Source organism: Chiloscyllium punctatum, chromosome 2 (genome assembly GCF_047496795.1).
Source record: "Chiloscyllium punctatum isolate Juve2018m chromosome 2, sChiPun1.3, whole genome shotgun sequence".
NCBI lineage: Eukaryota > Metazoa > Chordata > Chondrichthyes > Orectolobiformes > Hemiscylliidae > Chiloscyllium > Chiloscyllium punctatum.
In genome coordinates, this window is record NC_092740.1 from 17,568,659 (window position 1) to 17,584,888 (window position 16,230).

The following is a 16,230-nucleotide window of genomic DNA, read 5'->3' on the forward strand; positions in this document are numbered from 1 at the left end:
CCGTTACTCTGTTTCCTGTCACCCAGACAGTTACATATCCACAATGCTACTGTCACTTTTATTCCATGAGCTTTAACATTGTGCACATGTCTATTTTGCAGCAAAGTCTTGTGAAATTTCATGCATTAACTTCATCAACCTTTTCTGTTCCTACATCAAAGGTATCAAGCAACTTAGTTAAACACAATTTCACCTAAACAAATCCATTCTACTTTTCCTTCATTAACTCAAATTTGGCGAAATTGTCTGTTGTAATTCTGTCCTGAGTTTACATTCGCAAAATGTTTCCCACTACTGAGGTTAAACTGCAGCTGCTGAATTTATCTTTATACTTTTCTCTGGACAACAGTGTAACATTTGCAATTCGCCTCTGACACCACTCCTGAATCTGGGGGAGATTGAGAAGGTATGGCCAGTGCCTCTCCAGTTTCTTCTCTCTGTAGCCATGGATGTATCTCCCCCAGTCCTACAGTCTTGTTAGCCTTGATGAGTAAAGGTAACCATTCCAACATAGCGGTATTATTCACAAGACTATCAACCCACAGACTCATGTAATGTCTGGGCACGCAGGTTCAAATCCTGCCACAGCAGATGGTGGAACTTGAATTTAATAAGAATATCTGGAATTAGGAGTCTAATGATGACCATTAGTCCATTGTCAAAATTGCCATCCTTACCTACATGTGACTCCAGACCCACAGCAATGTGGTTGACATTTAACTGCCCTCTGGGCAATTAGGGATGGGCGATAAGTGCTGGCTGGGCAAGCGATGCCTTCACCCGTGAATGAATAAAGATAAAGATAATATCCTCCTTGTCAGTTTTACGCTGTGGCTGAACTACCTTCTCTTACATGTGGCCTGGGAAAAATCTTCTTCCTTGTTAAAGATAGATGCCAAGCATTCACTTAATATTTCTGGCATATCTCTTCCCTTATTGGTGCCAAATCCTGTCCACCCCTCCTCTTACCACTCTTTTATTGTATACATGCCAATTGCCTGCATTTTGATCCCCTTTTATTATAAGAACATAACAACTAGGAGCAGGAGGAGACAATTCAGCCCCTCAAGCTTGCTCTGCCACTTAACACGATCATGGCTAATCTAATCTTGGACTCAACTCCACTTTCCTGCCCACTCCCCGTAACCCTTTAATCCATTGCTAATTAAAAAACCTCTTCCTTAAATTTATAAAGTACCACAGCATCCACCACACTCCGGGGAAGTGAATTCCACAGAAATCATTCCTCCTCATCTCAGTTTTTAATTCCACTACCCACTTTACTAAAACTGTGACCTAGATTGTCCACATGAGGAAACATCTGCTCTGCCTCTACCTTCTCAATCCCCTTTAGCATTTAAACACCTCAATTAGATCTTCTACTATTCTGTACCTGGGTACCTTTATACCCAAGATGGCACTCTGAGTGGTAACTTGTTAACTTTTCACTGTACTCATGTGCGTACATGTGACAATAAATCTAATTAAATTGAATACAGTCCAATTCCTCGTATTCCTCTAAAATCTAGAGAGTCTAGGTGTAAACTGTTTAATCTGTCTTCAATTCATCTCTGGAATCAATCTAGCAAACCTCCACTAAATGTCCTCCAACACAAACACATCCTCCTCAAGTAAGGGAGTCAAACTGCCCACAACTTTGTGTACCAGTCTCTTCTCATATTCCATCTTTGTTTCCCTCATTTACTTGTCCAGTTCTCCTCTGAATTTCTTTTTTATTTACTCGCTTATAGAATGTGGGTGTCACTGGCTGGGTCAGCATTTACTGCCCGTTCCTAGTTGCCTTTGAGAAGGTGGTGGTGAGCTGCCTTCTTGAACTGCTGCAGTCCACCTGCTGATCCACGATGCCATTAATGAGGGAATTCCAGGATTTAGACTCAAGGGCAGTGAAGGAATAGTGATATATTTCCAATTCAGGATGGTGAGTGACTTTTAGGGGAACTTCAAGGTGGTGGTATCCCATGTAACTGCTGTGCTTGTCCTTTTAATGGAAGTGGTTGTGCATTTGGAAGGTGCTGTCTGAGGATTTTTGGTGGATTTCTACAGTACATCTTGTCGAGGGAGTGGAGGGAGTGGATGTTTGTGAATGTAGTGCCAATCAGAATATTCTGCATTCAGTCTAATTCTTAATTGTATTATCTGCCTGATATCTGTCAAATGCACAACTCTTTTGCTACTTCATCCTTAACTCCTTTGTCAACAAGGGAGTCTGAATTTGTTTGCCCTACCTTTCCCCTTTGTGTGAATAAACCTTGACTGCACTTGAATGAATTATCACACCTTTTAAAGGCAGCCCATTGTTCGAGGTGATGTATGACCTATTTCTGATCCTGCTACTGATGCTTTTAGATAAATATATCTTTTTGACCAAATGTTTGATCAACCTGCCCTGACACGTCTGACAATATTATCTGTTGTGCCCTTCTCAAGGGAAGTGACTTGGAAAATGTTAAAAGTGCTATCTAAATACAAATTGTTTTTCTAGTCCAATGCCTTCAGTGTACATGCAGGCCCAATGGCCTCCCTCTGCACTATAACCATTCTGTGTTACATTCCGGGGGGGGGGGTGCGCAGGGGGTTGAATTTGACCCAACTCCTCATCCTATTGGTTGTTCCATTGTGAGTAAACTTCAGGGCATCCACTTGGACCATGGGCCAATGGACAAGGAGAGTTCCCACTTTAAAGGGGAATCTTGAACATGGTTTGGGTGAATTATTGCTCTCACAAAAGTATTCTATTTATCTCCATAAATCTGTCTGCCATTCCTTTTACTTATCCATTCAATTTCCCTATCTCTTCTATTATTATGATTGTACCACAGAGCTTGGTTTCAAAAACAGACTCCACTAGCATATATGATTTGATTTATTGTTGTCAAATGTAACTAGGTACAGTGAAAAGTTTTGTTTTGCATGTTGTATAGGCAGGTCATAACAAACGAAGATTATTGGGTGATTGTACAGAGCCAAGAATACAGAGTTACAGCTGCAGGATAACAGGGTTAGAAATGAGGTTTGAAAGTACAGAACGATTGTAAGAAATGTGAGAATAAGATCTGCTGTAAAAAGCTTACAAACCATCACCCCGTGTCAACACCATGTTGAATCCAATTGCAAATGAACACACTACCACATGGAGTTCATGAGGGAAGTGACATGAATGCATTTAAGCACATGAGGGAGAAAGGAATAGAGCGGTATGTTGTTGGTGTAGGAGTCTGATGTGGAACAAGATATACAGTTGGGTTTTGAACTAGTGGCATATGGTTTTTGGTTTGTGTCTATGGTTTGGTTTAATCATTTGCTTATCAAGCCTTTTGATGGCATGATTTTTTTATTTAAGTTTGAAATAAGTAGCTCCTGGAGTGTAATGGGATTTTGTTTGTCCTGGGAGAGTTTTTACAATCACGGTGTTAACAGTGTAATGCATCAGGCTGCCAATTAGAAGGATCCAGAATTTTTTTTATTGCTTAGGGGAAGCAACTATAGATTGGAAGCCTTTTGCTTTCTGTTCGTTGAAGTTATACGTGTAAAACAGTTTCTTCTGAAGAAGGGAAACTGTTCAGAACTGTTAAGAAATAGGTTGTTTCAACGTAAGGCATTTATTTGTAAAGTTCCTGATCAGAAGAGTTTTGTTAGAATCCTGAAGAGGTTACTTGAAGCTGTGAAATTCAAAGCTCAGTTATGTGAATATTCCAGAAAGAAGCTAAAAACGTCCCAAGGCTGGGAACGGAAACCCCCAGTTAAGTCAAACCTTATAGGTGTGAGAGAGAAGGGAATTATTTCCTGTTTAAATGCTACTAAGAGGTGCGGTTGAAATAAATGGAATATTCTATTTAGATGCGTTTCAAATTCTTGAGAAACACAGAAGCAAAAGTAGGCCATTCTGCCCATCAAGCCTGCCTCGCCATTCAATACGATGATGGCTGATTGGACAATTTTATGCCTTTTACCCACCCCATCCTCATTAGCCTATGCATTACTGGTAATCAACAATCCATTAGTGTGTACCTCAAATATACTCCCCTTTGTGTTAGAGAATACCACAAGTTCACAAACGTCCAAGAAATACTTCTCAACATCTCAGAAATCTCCCTTACATTTTTTTTTAAATATATTTTTATCCAAAAAAAGGAATTTTTGTTTTCTTTTGAATATTACAACAAATACAAAACCAAACAATTCAAACCAGTATTAAAAAACAAACCCACTAAGTACATAAATAAATAATAACTAAAAACAAAGGCAGAAAAGGAAGATCGTTAGAATAATAATAATTATAATAATACAGCTCAGTAAAACAAAGCAATAGCCCTCGATCATCAAACACATAAGTTTATACATTTTAATATGTTCATTGTTCCTCCCCTACAGATACCAGATTCATTACACTGAATTGCCACGGCTATATAAAGGCTCTTATTAGTATGGCAGGCAAATCTGTATCCTGGTAGACCAAAAAGGGCCGCCATGTCTTATAGAAATTCTCAGTTTTATAGTGCACTGTACTTGTCGCCAAGTCCAACTTTTTTTGTGTGCGCATCTAATGAAAGTGAATTAACAAAGTCAAGAAGAAGAAATACCGGATCCATCTCCACCTCCCTCCCCAAGGCCTTCTCTATTTCGCCGACCACAGCACTCAGTATGCCCACAGTCTGTGGCAAGACCAAAAACAATGAGTAAATGTGCTCCCCCGCCTCCTCATTTTATATTTCGGACACATTGGAGATGCTCCTGCTTTAAATTTAGGGAATTGGTCTGGGGCCAGATGGACCCTATGGAGAATCTTCAATTGCAAGGTTTGGGTCTTGTTGCAAATCATGATCCATAAGACCATAAGACATAGGAGTGGAAGTAAGGCCATTCGGCCTTAATCATGGCTGATGGGCATTTCAACTCCACTTACCCGCATTCTCCCCGTAGCCCTTAATTCCTTGTGACATCAAGAATTTATCAATCTCTGCCTTGAAGACACTTAGCATTCCAGCCTCCACTGCACTCCGCGGCAATGAATTCCACAGGCCCACCACTCTCCGGGTGAAGAAATGTCTCCACATTTCTGTTCTGAATTGACCCCCTCTAATTCTAAGGCTGTGCCCACAGGTCCTAGTCTCCTCACCTAATGGAAACAATTTCCTAGCGTCCACCCTTTCCAAGCCATGTATTATCTTGTAAGTTTCTATTAGACCTCCCCTTAACCTTCTAAACTCCAATGAGTACAATCCCAGGAGCCTCAGCCGTTCATCGTATATTAGACCTACCATTCCAGGGATCATCCGTGTGAATCTCCGCTGGACACGCTCCAGTGCCAGTATGGATCCTTCTTGCATTTTCCCAGATATCCTCCCATATTTCAGAAGAGATCTCGACGTCCAACTCCCTCTCCCATACCTTACAGAGCCATTTGATCTCATCTGAGGGCCCCTCTCCCAAAAGATGATAAGCGTTGCTAACAGATAATGTACCGTCAGCACTCAACCCCCTCTTCTCCATGTCGTACTGATAAGGATCAGTTAGAAGTGTGGTCTCTTTTTGTATGAAGTTTCTAATTTGAAAGAAATGAAAGAGGTTCCTACTTGGCAATTCATATTTCCGAGCCAACTGGTCAGAAGACATCAATATATTCCCTTTGGATAAATCACCCAGGCAGGACACACCCCTAGCTGCCCATAGTTTAAACCCAGAGTCCATCATCCCTGGCTGAAAGCCCAGAATACCAACTATGGGTGTCAAAAGGATGTTTTGGCAATACTGCCCCCACCCTGATGCATTATCCTCTATGCCTTGACAGTATTAATGACTATTGGGCTGTGGCAATGCAGACGAAACTCGATTATCCGAATCCCAACTATCCAAAAATCGGATCATCTGAAGGAGATCTAGAGGTCCAGATAGAAACATTACGTCAAAGACGTTTTTCCATCAGTGATCACGTCTTTTGTTTACAGTGATTAAACATGCACTGTCTCCAGATGACTGACCCCCCTCCCACCCAGTCCCTCTCCCAACACTTTCCTTGGAGTTCTACAGAGGCATGTACCCTAACCGCTTCCCAGGAATCATCTCTCCAACATTGTCCTGAACAAAGCAAACATGGAACCTTTCAAAATGTTGCAGTAAAATGCTGTGTGTGTGTCTGTGCGCTATTTGGGGACTCACCCCACAAAGACAGCAGCAGCAGCAGTGTTGTTGTTGTGGGTGTGGGGGTTGGACAGGTTTGGGAACAGGGGACGGGGTTGAACCAGGTTGGGGGACAGGGTTGGATGGGTTTGGGAGCGGTGGACAGGGTTGGATGGGTTTGGGAGCGGGGGACGGGGTTGGACGGGTTTGGGAGCGGGGAACGGGGTTGTACCAGGTTGGGGGACAGGGTTGGATGGGTTTGGGAACGGGGGACGGGGTTGAACCAGCTTGGGGACAGGGTTGGATGGGTTTGGGAGCGGGGAACGGGGTTGTACCAGGTTGGGGGAGACAGGGTTGGATGGGTTTGGGAACAGGGGACGGGGTTGAACCAGCTTGGGGGACAGGGTTGGATGGGTTTGGGAGCGGGGGACGGGGTTGTACCAGGTTGGGGGACAGGGTTGGATGGGTTTGGGAACGGGGGACGGGGTTGAACCAGCTTGGGGGACAGGGTTGGATGGGTTTGGGAGCGGGGGACGGGGTTGAACCAGGTTGGGGGGGACAGGGTTGGATCGGTTTGGAGTGTAGGATGGGGTTGAACCAGGTTGGGGGCAAGGGTTGGATGGGTTTGGAAGTGGATGACAGGGTTGGACAGGTTTGGGAGCGGGGGACGGGGTTGTACCAGGTTAGGGGGACAGGATTGGATGGGTTGGGAACAGGGGGCGGGGTTGAACCAGCCTGGAGGATAGGGTTGGATGAGTTTGGGAGCAGGGGACAGGGTTGGACGGGTTTGGGAGCGGGGGACGGGGTTGAACCAGCTTGGGGGACAGGGTTGGACAGGTTTAAGAGCGGGGGATGGGGTTGAACCAGGTTGGGAGACAGGATTGGACGGGTTTGGGAGCGGGGGATGGGGTTGAACCAGGTTGGGGGACAGGATTGGATGGGTTTGGGAAGAGGGGTGGGGTTGAACCAGCTTGGGGGGCAGGGTTAGATGGGTTTGGGACAGGGGTCGGGTTTGGACCAGGTTGGGGAGGCGGGAACTCATGCACTTTGTGCTGGGGAGTGGGTGCAGTGCTGGATCGGGTTGGGGGTCGGTTTTGGATGGGGGTGTGGTGGTGGGGACGAGAGGGGGCCGGTGTTGGAGGCAAGGTTTCACACACTGTGCCGCTCTTTGCAGTCTCCTGAACAGGGAGCAGACTTTAAAACTCCGAGCCCCAGAGGAAAGGCATTTAATCGATTCACCGAATAATCAATTATCCAAACAAAATAGTGCCCACCCATCACATTTGGATTATCGAGTTTCCACTGTATTCCTTAACTGTTCTCATTTTGTCTAAGAACAGCAGGCTAATAAGTGAGCATCTCGCCCAAGGTGCTTCGATGTCCAACCAAAGTGAGTGAGGCCCCCCCCCAACCCCAAGCCCAATCATTCAAGTAAGATAGCATTGAGCTTAACTGATAGTTGTTGATATCTGGGAGGCCAATTCCTCCCAGTCTGTAAGGGAACTGCAATTTAGTCAATTTAATTAGTGGTGGTTTGCGATACCAGATCAAAGAACTAAACCAGCCGTTCAATCTTCTAAATATTTGCAGAGCAAGTAGCAGAGGAAATATTCGCATAGGATGCAACAGACAGGGAAGAATGTTCATTTTAATGAGGGCTATCTGACCTAACCCAAGAGATTGGAAGTGCCTCCCATCTATGAAGGTCCTGCTTGATTCAGATGAATAAATGGGCAAAGCTGGCTTTAAATGGCCAATCAAAAAGTAATAAATATACCTAAGTAGAGAAAGCCCTCTATCATTTAAAGGGGGATCTGGGATCCACCTTCAGGATCAGGTACTCTTCAGAGACCACCTGTGGGCATGGGCTCTGACTTTGCAAAATTGATCTTATAACCCGAGAAGCCACCAAATAAGTTGATGCATTGTATTAGGCACTGAGTCTTTGGGTTTGATAAGAAGACAAGAACGTCATCCGCATACAGTGCGATCTTATGTGACATCAGCCCCAGTTCCGGGGGGAGTGGTTATATTGGGATCCCTGCGTATTGCCTCTGCCAGAGGTTCGATCACCAATGTGAAAAGAAATGGTGACAAGGGACAGCCCTGTCGACTGCCCCTACAAATATTAAAACTGCTTCACTGTACACCATTGGTGAGGACCATGGCAAGAGGATCACTGTACAAAACCTGCACCCACCTGATGGAAGTCTCTCCCAGTCCAAACCGCTTCAAAGAATGAAAAAGATATGGCCACTTGACCCTGTCAAATGCCTTTTCCGCATCTAAGGAGATCACCAATTCCTGTACCGATTGCTGTTGACATACTTAGATCATGTTAAGTAATCTCCTGACATTATCCATCGATCTGCGACCCTTTATGAACCCCATCTGGTCCTCCTCAATGTTGGAGGGCTGTGCAGTTTCTAGCCTTGATGCCAGAGTCTTGGATTGGATTTTGAAGTCAACATTCAGGAGTGGGATTGGCCTATAGAAAGTACAGTCCTCCGGGGCCTTCCCTTTTTTAAGAATGAGAGAGATGTTCACCTCTTTTAGAGACGGTGGGAGGAGGCCATGACTATGTGAGTCATTAAACATACTAAGCATCGGCCCTGACAATATACTTATGAATTCCTTATAGAACTCACTGGGGAGTCCGTCAGGAACCAGTGCCTTTCCATTCTGGAGCTGCCTCACAGCCTCCTGCACCTCTTGCTCGACATTGGGGCATTGAGGAGAGACTCTTGTTCAGGGGTCACTCCTGGAAGGTCCAAATTCTTAAAACAGCCTCCATCCTAACCCACCCACTCCCACAGCTTTCAGATTGGTATTATTCAGAGTAAAATTTCCAGAATGCTGCATTAATCCTTTTAGAATCGTAGGTCAAATTTCCAGTGTCCTCTCTGATCAAGGTAATGGCTTGGGAGGTGGGGAGGGGGGGGGGGGGGGGGGGGTGGGGTGGGGTTGGGGGCAGTCCTTTTCCTCGCTAGGTTCTTGCCTGGCTTATCCCCATGCTCAAATAGCAAATGTAAGCTCCCTCTTGGCTGTCCATGTGAGCATGGAGTTCAGTGTAGACCAAAGTGCTGTGATCCTCTGCAGTTTAACCAGCGAGGGCTGGTCAAAATATGTCTTTTCAGCTACTCTTAGATACATCTCGAACAAGCATTGCTGCTCACTCGTTCGTCGCTTCTGACTGGCTGAATAGGAAGTAACCAGCTCCCACAGCATAGGCTTTATCTGTTTCCCAAAAGATGGATGGACTACTGGCCAAGCCTGAATTAATATCTTAAAACAAACCCTGAACTCAGTAGAAAATAATTCAATAAACTTGCTATCCTTGAGGATGATGGGGTCCAGTCACCAGTGCCTCGAGCCTACCACTGTACCCTTACTCTTGGCCATTAAACACACTGGGGTATGATGGGAAATAGTGATATTGCCAATTGTACAGAAAAAGATCAGTCCTGGTATGGCATTTATGTGAAGTCCCTGCCAGCAGGGTGAAGGTGCCTCCAAACATCTGCCAACCCCAACTCAGCACACAGATCTCTTAATTGTTTAGATCGCAAAGAAGATATTGTTGGGCCTTTGGGAAATCTGTCTACCATAGGGTCTGTGGGACAATTGAAATCCCTTCCGGCAATGATATGTTCAGATGCAAGATTAACCAGTCTAGGAAGTGCATCTGTCAAGGATTTAAGAGGATGGGCCAGAGGACAGTAAACATTAAAGATCCCATATTCTTCCCCATGTATCAAAGCTTTAAGGATTACAAATCTCCTGTGGGCATCTTTAATGCGCTTTAATAACTTAATTGGAAGATTCTTTCTAACTGAAATGGCCACCCTTCTACCCCTCATATTAAAAGATGGAAAATAAACCTGGTCATACCCATTCTGTCGCAGCTTCAAATGCTCTGCATCATCCAGGTGTGTTCCTTGTAATAAAGCAACATCTACCCTCTCCCTTTTAAGGCTGGAAAGTACCTTTTTCCTCTTGACAGGTGAACGACTCCTCTTAATATTCCAGGTGCACCCCTTAAACACATCCTTAGCCATGACCTTGCCTAGCGCCATCTAGACTCCAGAGAGGAGGAACCCAAACTGCAGATCGCTGAGCTTTAATGCAACGGAATCCACAAAACCCAAAAACTACACAGACTAAAATAACTACAGCCAACAAATCTGCAAAACTTACTAAAAGTATGCACAGCAAAAACAGAATAACAATCGCCAAAGGCACTGATTGGAGGAATTTACCCCCCCCCCCATTCAAAGGGGGTACCTAGACATCCTCCAACCCTGCTAACCATCCCAACCACTCTCTCAACTCCTACCAGCTAGGGTCACACCACATACACCGACCACCCAGTAGTGAAAAAAAAACACCCAAGAGCCAAGTTAGTACTATAGACAAGTAAACTAAAAATGAATATGTTACCCATCCCTTAACATAGCTTAGAGATTAAAAATAAATACTCCATCCATCCTCGACATCATTTCATACCAGAAAGAAGACTGGACCAAGTCCTTTTTAAAGGAGAGCAAACCTGAGCCGCTCTGTCCTCTACGCCTATTCGGCCGTTCGACTTAAGTCAACGTGTCCACAAAATTCTTTGCTTTCTCTGATGAGTCGAACAAATGTATGGATCCATTATGATTGATCCAAAGCACAGCTCGATATCTTGAAGAAATCTGGATCCCAAGTTCTCTCAATCTCCTTCTTGACACCATCATCGGGCCTCCTTTTCCAGACCACTGTCACCAAGAGGTTTTGAAAAAACATGACCCTGGAGACACCACATATCAACACCCTCGGTCCCTCGTCTGGGCTGTAGAGGCATCCATGGCTATCTGCTTGTCTTTATAATGATGAAACCTCACCAGGACAGGGCGTGGGCGCTGATCCGCACCTGGCTTTTGTGCCTCGTTACGGTGGGCTCTTTCAATTGTTAGAAGTAAAAACAATGACTGCAGATGCTGAAAACCAAATACTGGATTAGTGGTGCTGGAAGAGCACAGCAGTTCAGGCAGCATCCAACGAGCAGCGAAATCGACATTTCGGGCAAAAGTCCTTCACCCGAAACGTCGATTTTGCTGCTCGTTGGATGCTGCCTGAACTCCTGTGCTCTTCCAGCACCACTAATCCAGTCTTTCAATTGTTATCCTTCCCTTCTCGACCTCCAAACTAAGGAATTCTGGGAACCACTTCTCAAAGAACTCCACCGGCCACTCACCTTCTGTCCCCTCCAATATCCCAACAACGCGCAGGTTCCTTTTTCTGCCCCTGTTTTTGAAATCGTCTCCCAGATCCGACAGACCCTGGACCTGTGTTTCCAGGGCTTCAACCCAGCTCTTGGGGGAGTCAGTCTCTGCCTGCACACCTGCAGCCAGGCGCTGAAGCTCATCGGTCCTTTTCCCCAAATCCTGCAGCATAGCAGACACAAGAGGCAGCTTTTTCTCGATTTTATTTCCTGGATCTGCCTCCCCAGGCCCTTGTGAGATTTGGCCAGCTCCTCATCCAGGGTCTGGTGAGTAAGCAAGGCCGCTGCTTCAGAGGGCTTCCTCCTTTCGTTAGTATTCTCCAGCTGCAACGACAAAGGGAAGTATACTTTTTTCAGGTTTCTAGCTCCCTTACTGTGTTTTAATTCACAGTAAAGTGTTTGGGATGGGTTCTGGCTCTGTCAGGTCAGTGTTGCAGTGCGGAGCCCAGCAGACACCATCCTCAAAGGGCATCGCCATCTTGGATCCCAGAAATCTCCCTTACTTTTAAATTGTCTCCCCTGGTTCTAGACTCCCCAGCTGGGAGAAACATCTACCCCTGTCAATTTCCTTTCAGCATTTTGTGCTGCATACAAACAGCTTGGTTCACTTAATTTTGTCTTCTTTCTTTTCTGTAATAAAGTTCTTTTTATTGTTAAAACAAGATGTACAGCATTGTATGCCAGTGTTTCAGTGAAGGATTGCCTTGTTAAATTTGAAAAAACAAACAAGATGTGGTCTATCAAGCCAGATTTCAGTCTGGGATCTGACTTGTCTATTAGTGATTCGGGATTAGTGGTGCTGGAAGAGCACAGCAGTTCAGGCAGCATCCAAGTAGCTTCGAAATCGACATTTCGGGCAAAAGCCCTTCATCAGGAATCATTTATTAGTGACATCAACCAGGATCATGACACAAGATTGGTCAGTTGAGCTAATTTGATGTGGGACCTTTGTTTATGCTATAGCTTCTGTGTTCTTCAATATGATTACAACTAGGAACGGAAATAGCCCATTCTCTTCTTCAAACCTGTCCCCCCATTTAATTAGAAAACAATTGCCATTGTTTCCCCCCCATCTCGTTCTTGCTCCATCTGGCAAGTTATGCCAATTGGCCATATTGTAGATAATTGTTTCAATTTTTCTCTCTCTCTCTCTCTCTCTTCTTAAATACAAGGGCCCAGAAGAAGACCACGTCAGTGTCCCTGACAATAGGATCCCCTCACTCGAAGGGAGCAGCAGGTTCCAATGAAGTGCAGCAAGTCCGTTCTACATTGGTTCAATCCATCTCCATCCCAGCCCCACAGGTACAGTGAGCAACAGGGCACATTGTGTTCAATGTGAGCTAACTTCCTTCGGGTCTTCTGTTGCCTAGTTTGTATTTTTTTAGCCACTGATAAAAATTATATTCGTATATGTGTGTGTTTTGTGTGTGCGTGTATATGTGTGTTTGCATGTGTGGGTATGTGTTTGCACATGTATTTCTGTTTGTATGTGTGTGTATATGTATGTGTGTGTGTGTCTGTGTGAGCTTGGTTGGCTCAGTTGGCTGATTGGCTGGTTTGTGATGCAGTCAAGAGTGTGGTGCTGGAAAAGCACAGCAGGTCAGGCAGCGTCCGAGGAGCAGGAAAATTGACATTTCGGGCAAAAGCCCTTCATCAGGAATGAGACTGGGAGCCTTGGGGGTGGAGAGATAAATGGGATGGGGAGTGGGGCCGGGGGGGGAGGTAGCTGAGAGTGCAATAGGTGGATAGATGTGGGGGAAAAGGTCAGAGGGGAGGGTGGAGTGGATAGGTGAGAAGGAAGATGGACAGGTCATGAGGGCGGTGCCGAGCTGGAAGGTTGGAACTAGGGTAGGGTGGGGGGAGGGGAAATGAGGAAACTGGTGAAAGCCACATTGATGCCCTGGGGTTGGAGGGTCCCGAGGCAGATGAGACGTTCTTCCTCCAGGCGTCAGGTGGTTAGGGAGTGGTGATGGAGAAGGCCCAGGACCTGCATGTCCTCGGCAAAGTGGGAGGGGGAGTTGAGGTGTTCGGCCATGGGGCAGTGGGGTTGGTTGGTGTGGGTGTCCTGGAGATCCCCATCGCCACTCCCTAACCACTCAATGCCTGGAGGAAGAATGCCTCATTTTCTGCCTTTGGACCCTCCAACTCCAGGGCATCAATATGGATTTCACCAGTTTCCTCATTTTCCCTTTCCCCACCTTACCCCAGTTCCAACCTTCCAGATCAGAACTGCCCTCATGACCTGTCCCACCAGTCAATCTTCCTTCCTACCTATCTGCTCCACCCTCCTCTCCAATCTATCACCTTTACCCCCACCTCCACCTACCTATTGCACTGTCAGCTACCTTCTCCCTAGCTGCACCCCCCCCATCCCATTTATCTCACACCCACAAGGCTCCCAGCCTCATTCCTGGTGAAGGGCTTTTGCCCGAAACGTCAATTTTCATGTTCCTCGGATGCTGGCTGATCTGCTGTGCTTTTTCATGCAGAGGGTGGTGCGTGTAAGGAATGAGCAGAAGTTGCAGGAAGCTGGTACAATTATTACATTTAAAAGGCATCCGGATAGGTAAATAAATAGGAGGGGTTAGAAGGATATGGGCCAAGTGCTGACAAATGGGACTGGATTAATTTAGGCTACCTGGTCAGCATGGATGAGTTGGACCGAAGGGTCTGTTTCCATGCTGTACAGCTTTATGACTCTGTGAAATTTTAAAAGGAGTCAAGCTCTGCTCCTGAAACTGCATAGTGTGCAGGAACAGCGACCAAGTGCTGAAAAGTCGGTTTAAAATGGATGGCTAACTTATTCCGCCACTGCTGAGGTGCGATGGTCTCTTCCTATGCTGTAAATTTTCAAAGGTGTCCTATGCTATTGAGTTATCCCACATCAAGGATTTTAGGCTGGGTAATGTTTGCTGACACTGAAACTATGGGGCAGCTCCTCCTACTTCCTCACTTGGAAAAGTACACACAGGCCCTGGGGGAGGCACTAGCTCACTGGTGTTATTGCTGGACTGTTCAAACCTGGCTTTGAATCCCATCACGGCAGATGGTGGAATTTGAATCCAACTTTTTTTAAAATCCAGAGTTAAGCATCTACGATAGACCATGTCAATTGTCAGAAAAACCCAACTGGTTCACTGATCCTCTTTAGGGAAGGAAACGGCCAGCCTTACCCACTCTGGTCTCCATGTGACTCCATAGAGATGTACAGCACAGAAACAGACTCTTTGGTCCAACCTGTCCATGCCGACCAGGTTTCCCAACCCAATCTAGTCCCACCTGCCAGCACCCGGCCCACATCCCTCCAAACCCTTCCAATTCATATACCCATCCAAATGCCTCTTAAATGTTGCAATTGTACCACCTCCACCACTTCCTCTGGCAGCTCATTCCATACACGTACCACCCTCTGCGTGAAAAAGTTGCCCCTTAGGTCCCTTTTATATCTTTCCCCTCTCACCCTAAACCTATGCCCTCTAGTTCTGGACTCCCTGACCCCAGGGAAAAGACTTTGTCTGTTTACCCTCTCCATGACCCTCTTGATTTTGTAAACCTCTACAAGGTCACCTCTCAGCCTCTGATTCTCCAGGGAAAACAGGCCCAGCCTGTTCAGCCTCTCCCTGTAGCTCAAATCCTCTAATCCTGGCAACATCTTTGTAAATCTTTTCTGAACCCTTTCAAGTTTCACAACATCTTTCCGATAGGAAGGAGACCAGAATTGCACACAATATTCCAACAGTGGCCTAACCAATGTCCTGTACAGCCGCAACATGACCTGCCAACTCCTGTACTTAATACTCTGACCGATAAAGGAAAGCATTCCAAACGCCTTCTTCACTATCCTATCTACCTGCGACTCCACTTTCAGGGAGCTATGAACCTGCACAGCAAGGTCTCTTTGTTCAGCAACACCCTCGGACCTTACCATTATGTGTCTAAGATTTGCTTTCCCAAAATGCAGCACCTCACATTTATCTGAATTAAACTCCATCTGCCACTTCTCAGCCCATTGGCCCATCTGATCAAGATCCTGTTTTAATCAGAGGTAACCTTCTTCGCTGTCCACTACACCTCCAATTTTGGTGTTATCTGCAAACTTACTAACTGTACCTCGTATGCTCGCATCTGAATAATTTATGTAAATGACAAAAAGTAGAGGACCCAGCACCGATCCTTGTGGCACTCCACTGGTCACAGGCCTCCAGTCTGAAAAACAACGCTCCACCACCACCCTCTGTCTTCTACCTTTGACCCAGTTCTGTATCCAAATGGCTAGTTCTCCCTGTATTCCGTGAGATCTAACCTTGCTAATCAGTCTCCCTTGTCAAATGCTTTACTGAAGTCCATATAGATTGCATCTACTGCTCTGCCCTCATCAATCCTCTTTGTTACTTCTTCAAAAAACTCAATGAAGTTTGTGAGACATGACATTGTCAGACCCATAGCAATGTGGTTGACTCTCAACTATCCTCTGTGCAATTGGGAATGGGTAATAAATGCTGGCCTGGCCAGTGATGCCCAACCCAACCCAACACACACACACACACACACACACACACACACACACACACACACAATCTCTCTCTCTCTCTCTCTGTCTCTCTGTCTCTCTCACACTCTCAGACTCTCCCTCTGTCTCTCTCTCTCACACACACACACGTACTCTCTCTCTCAGATTCTGTCTCAGACACACACAGACACACACACACACACACATACACACACTCCTTGGGATCCCTCAGGGTCCCAATGTCTTCCCTCCTCCCAGTTCATCACCCACAGCCTGCCAGTTCATCATCCCCTCCCCCCAGTTCATCACCTCCACCACC

The 16,230-nt window shown here is 45.7% G+C and overlaps 1 protein-coding gene across 4 annotated transcripts in view; it reads left to right on the forward strand.

Moving 5' to 3' along the window:
* palld (palladin, cytoskeletal associated protein) overlaps positions 1-16,230 on the forward strand; it is a 453,391-nt gene that overhangs the window by 226,691 nt on the left and 210,470 nt on the right. For all 4 annotated transcript variants that reach the window (XM_072594395.1, XM_072594413.1, XM_072594404.1 and 1 more), the window contains one exon: positions 12,574-12,703. In XM_072594395.1, coding sequence (XP_072450496.1) covers positions 12,574-12,703 — 130 coding nt within the window. The remainder of the gene's footprint in view (positions 1-12,573; positions 12,704-16,230) is intronic.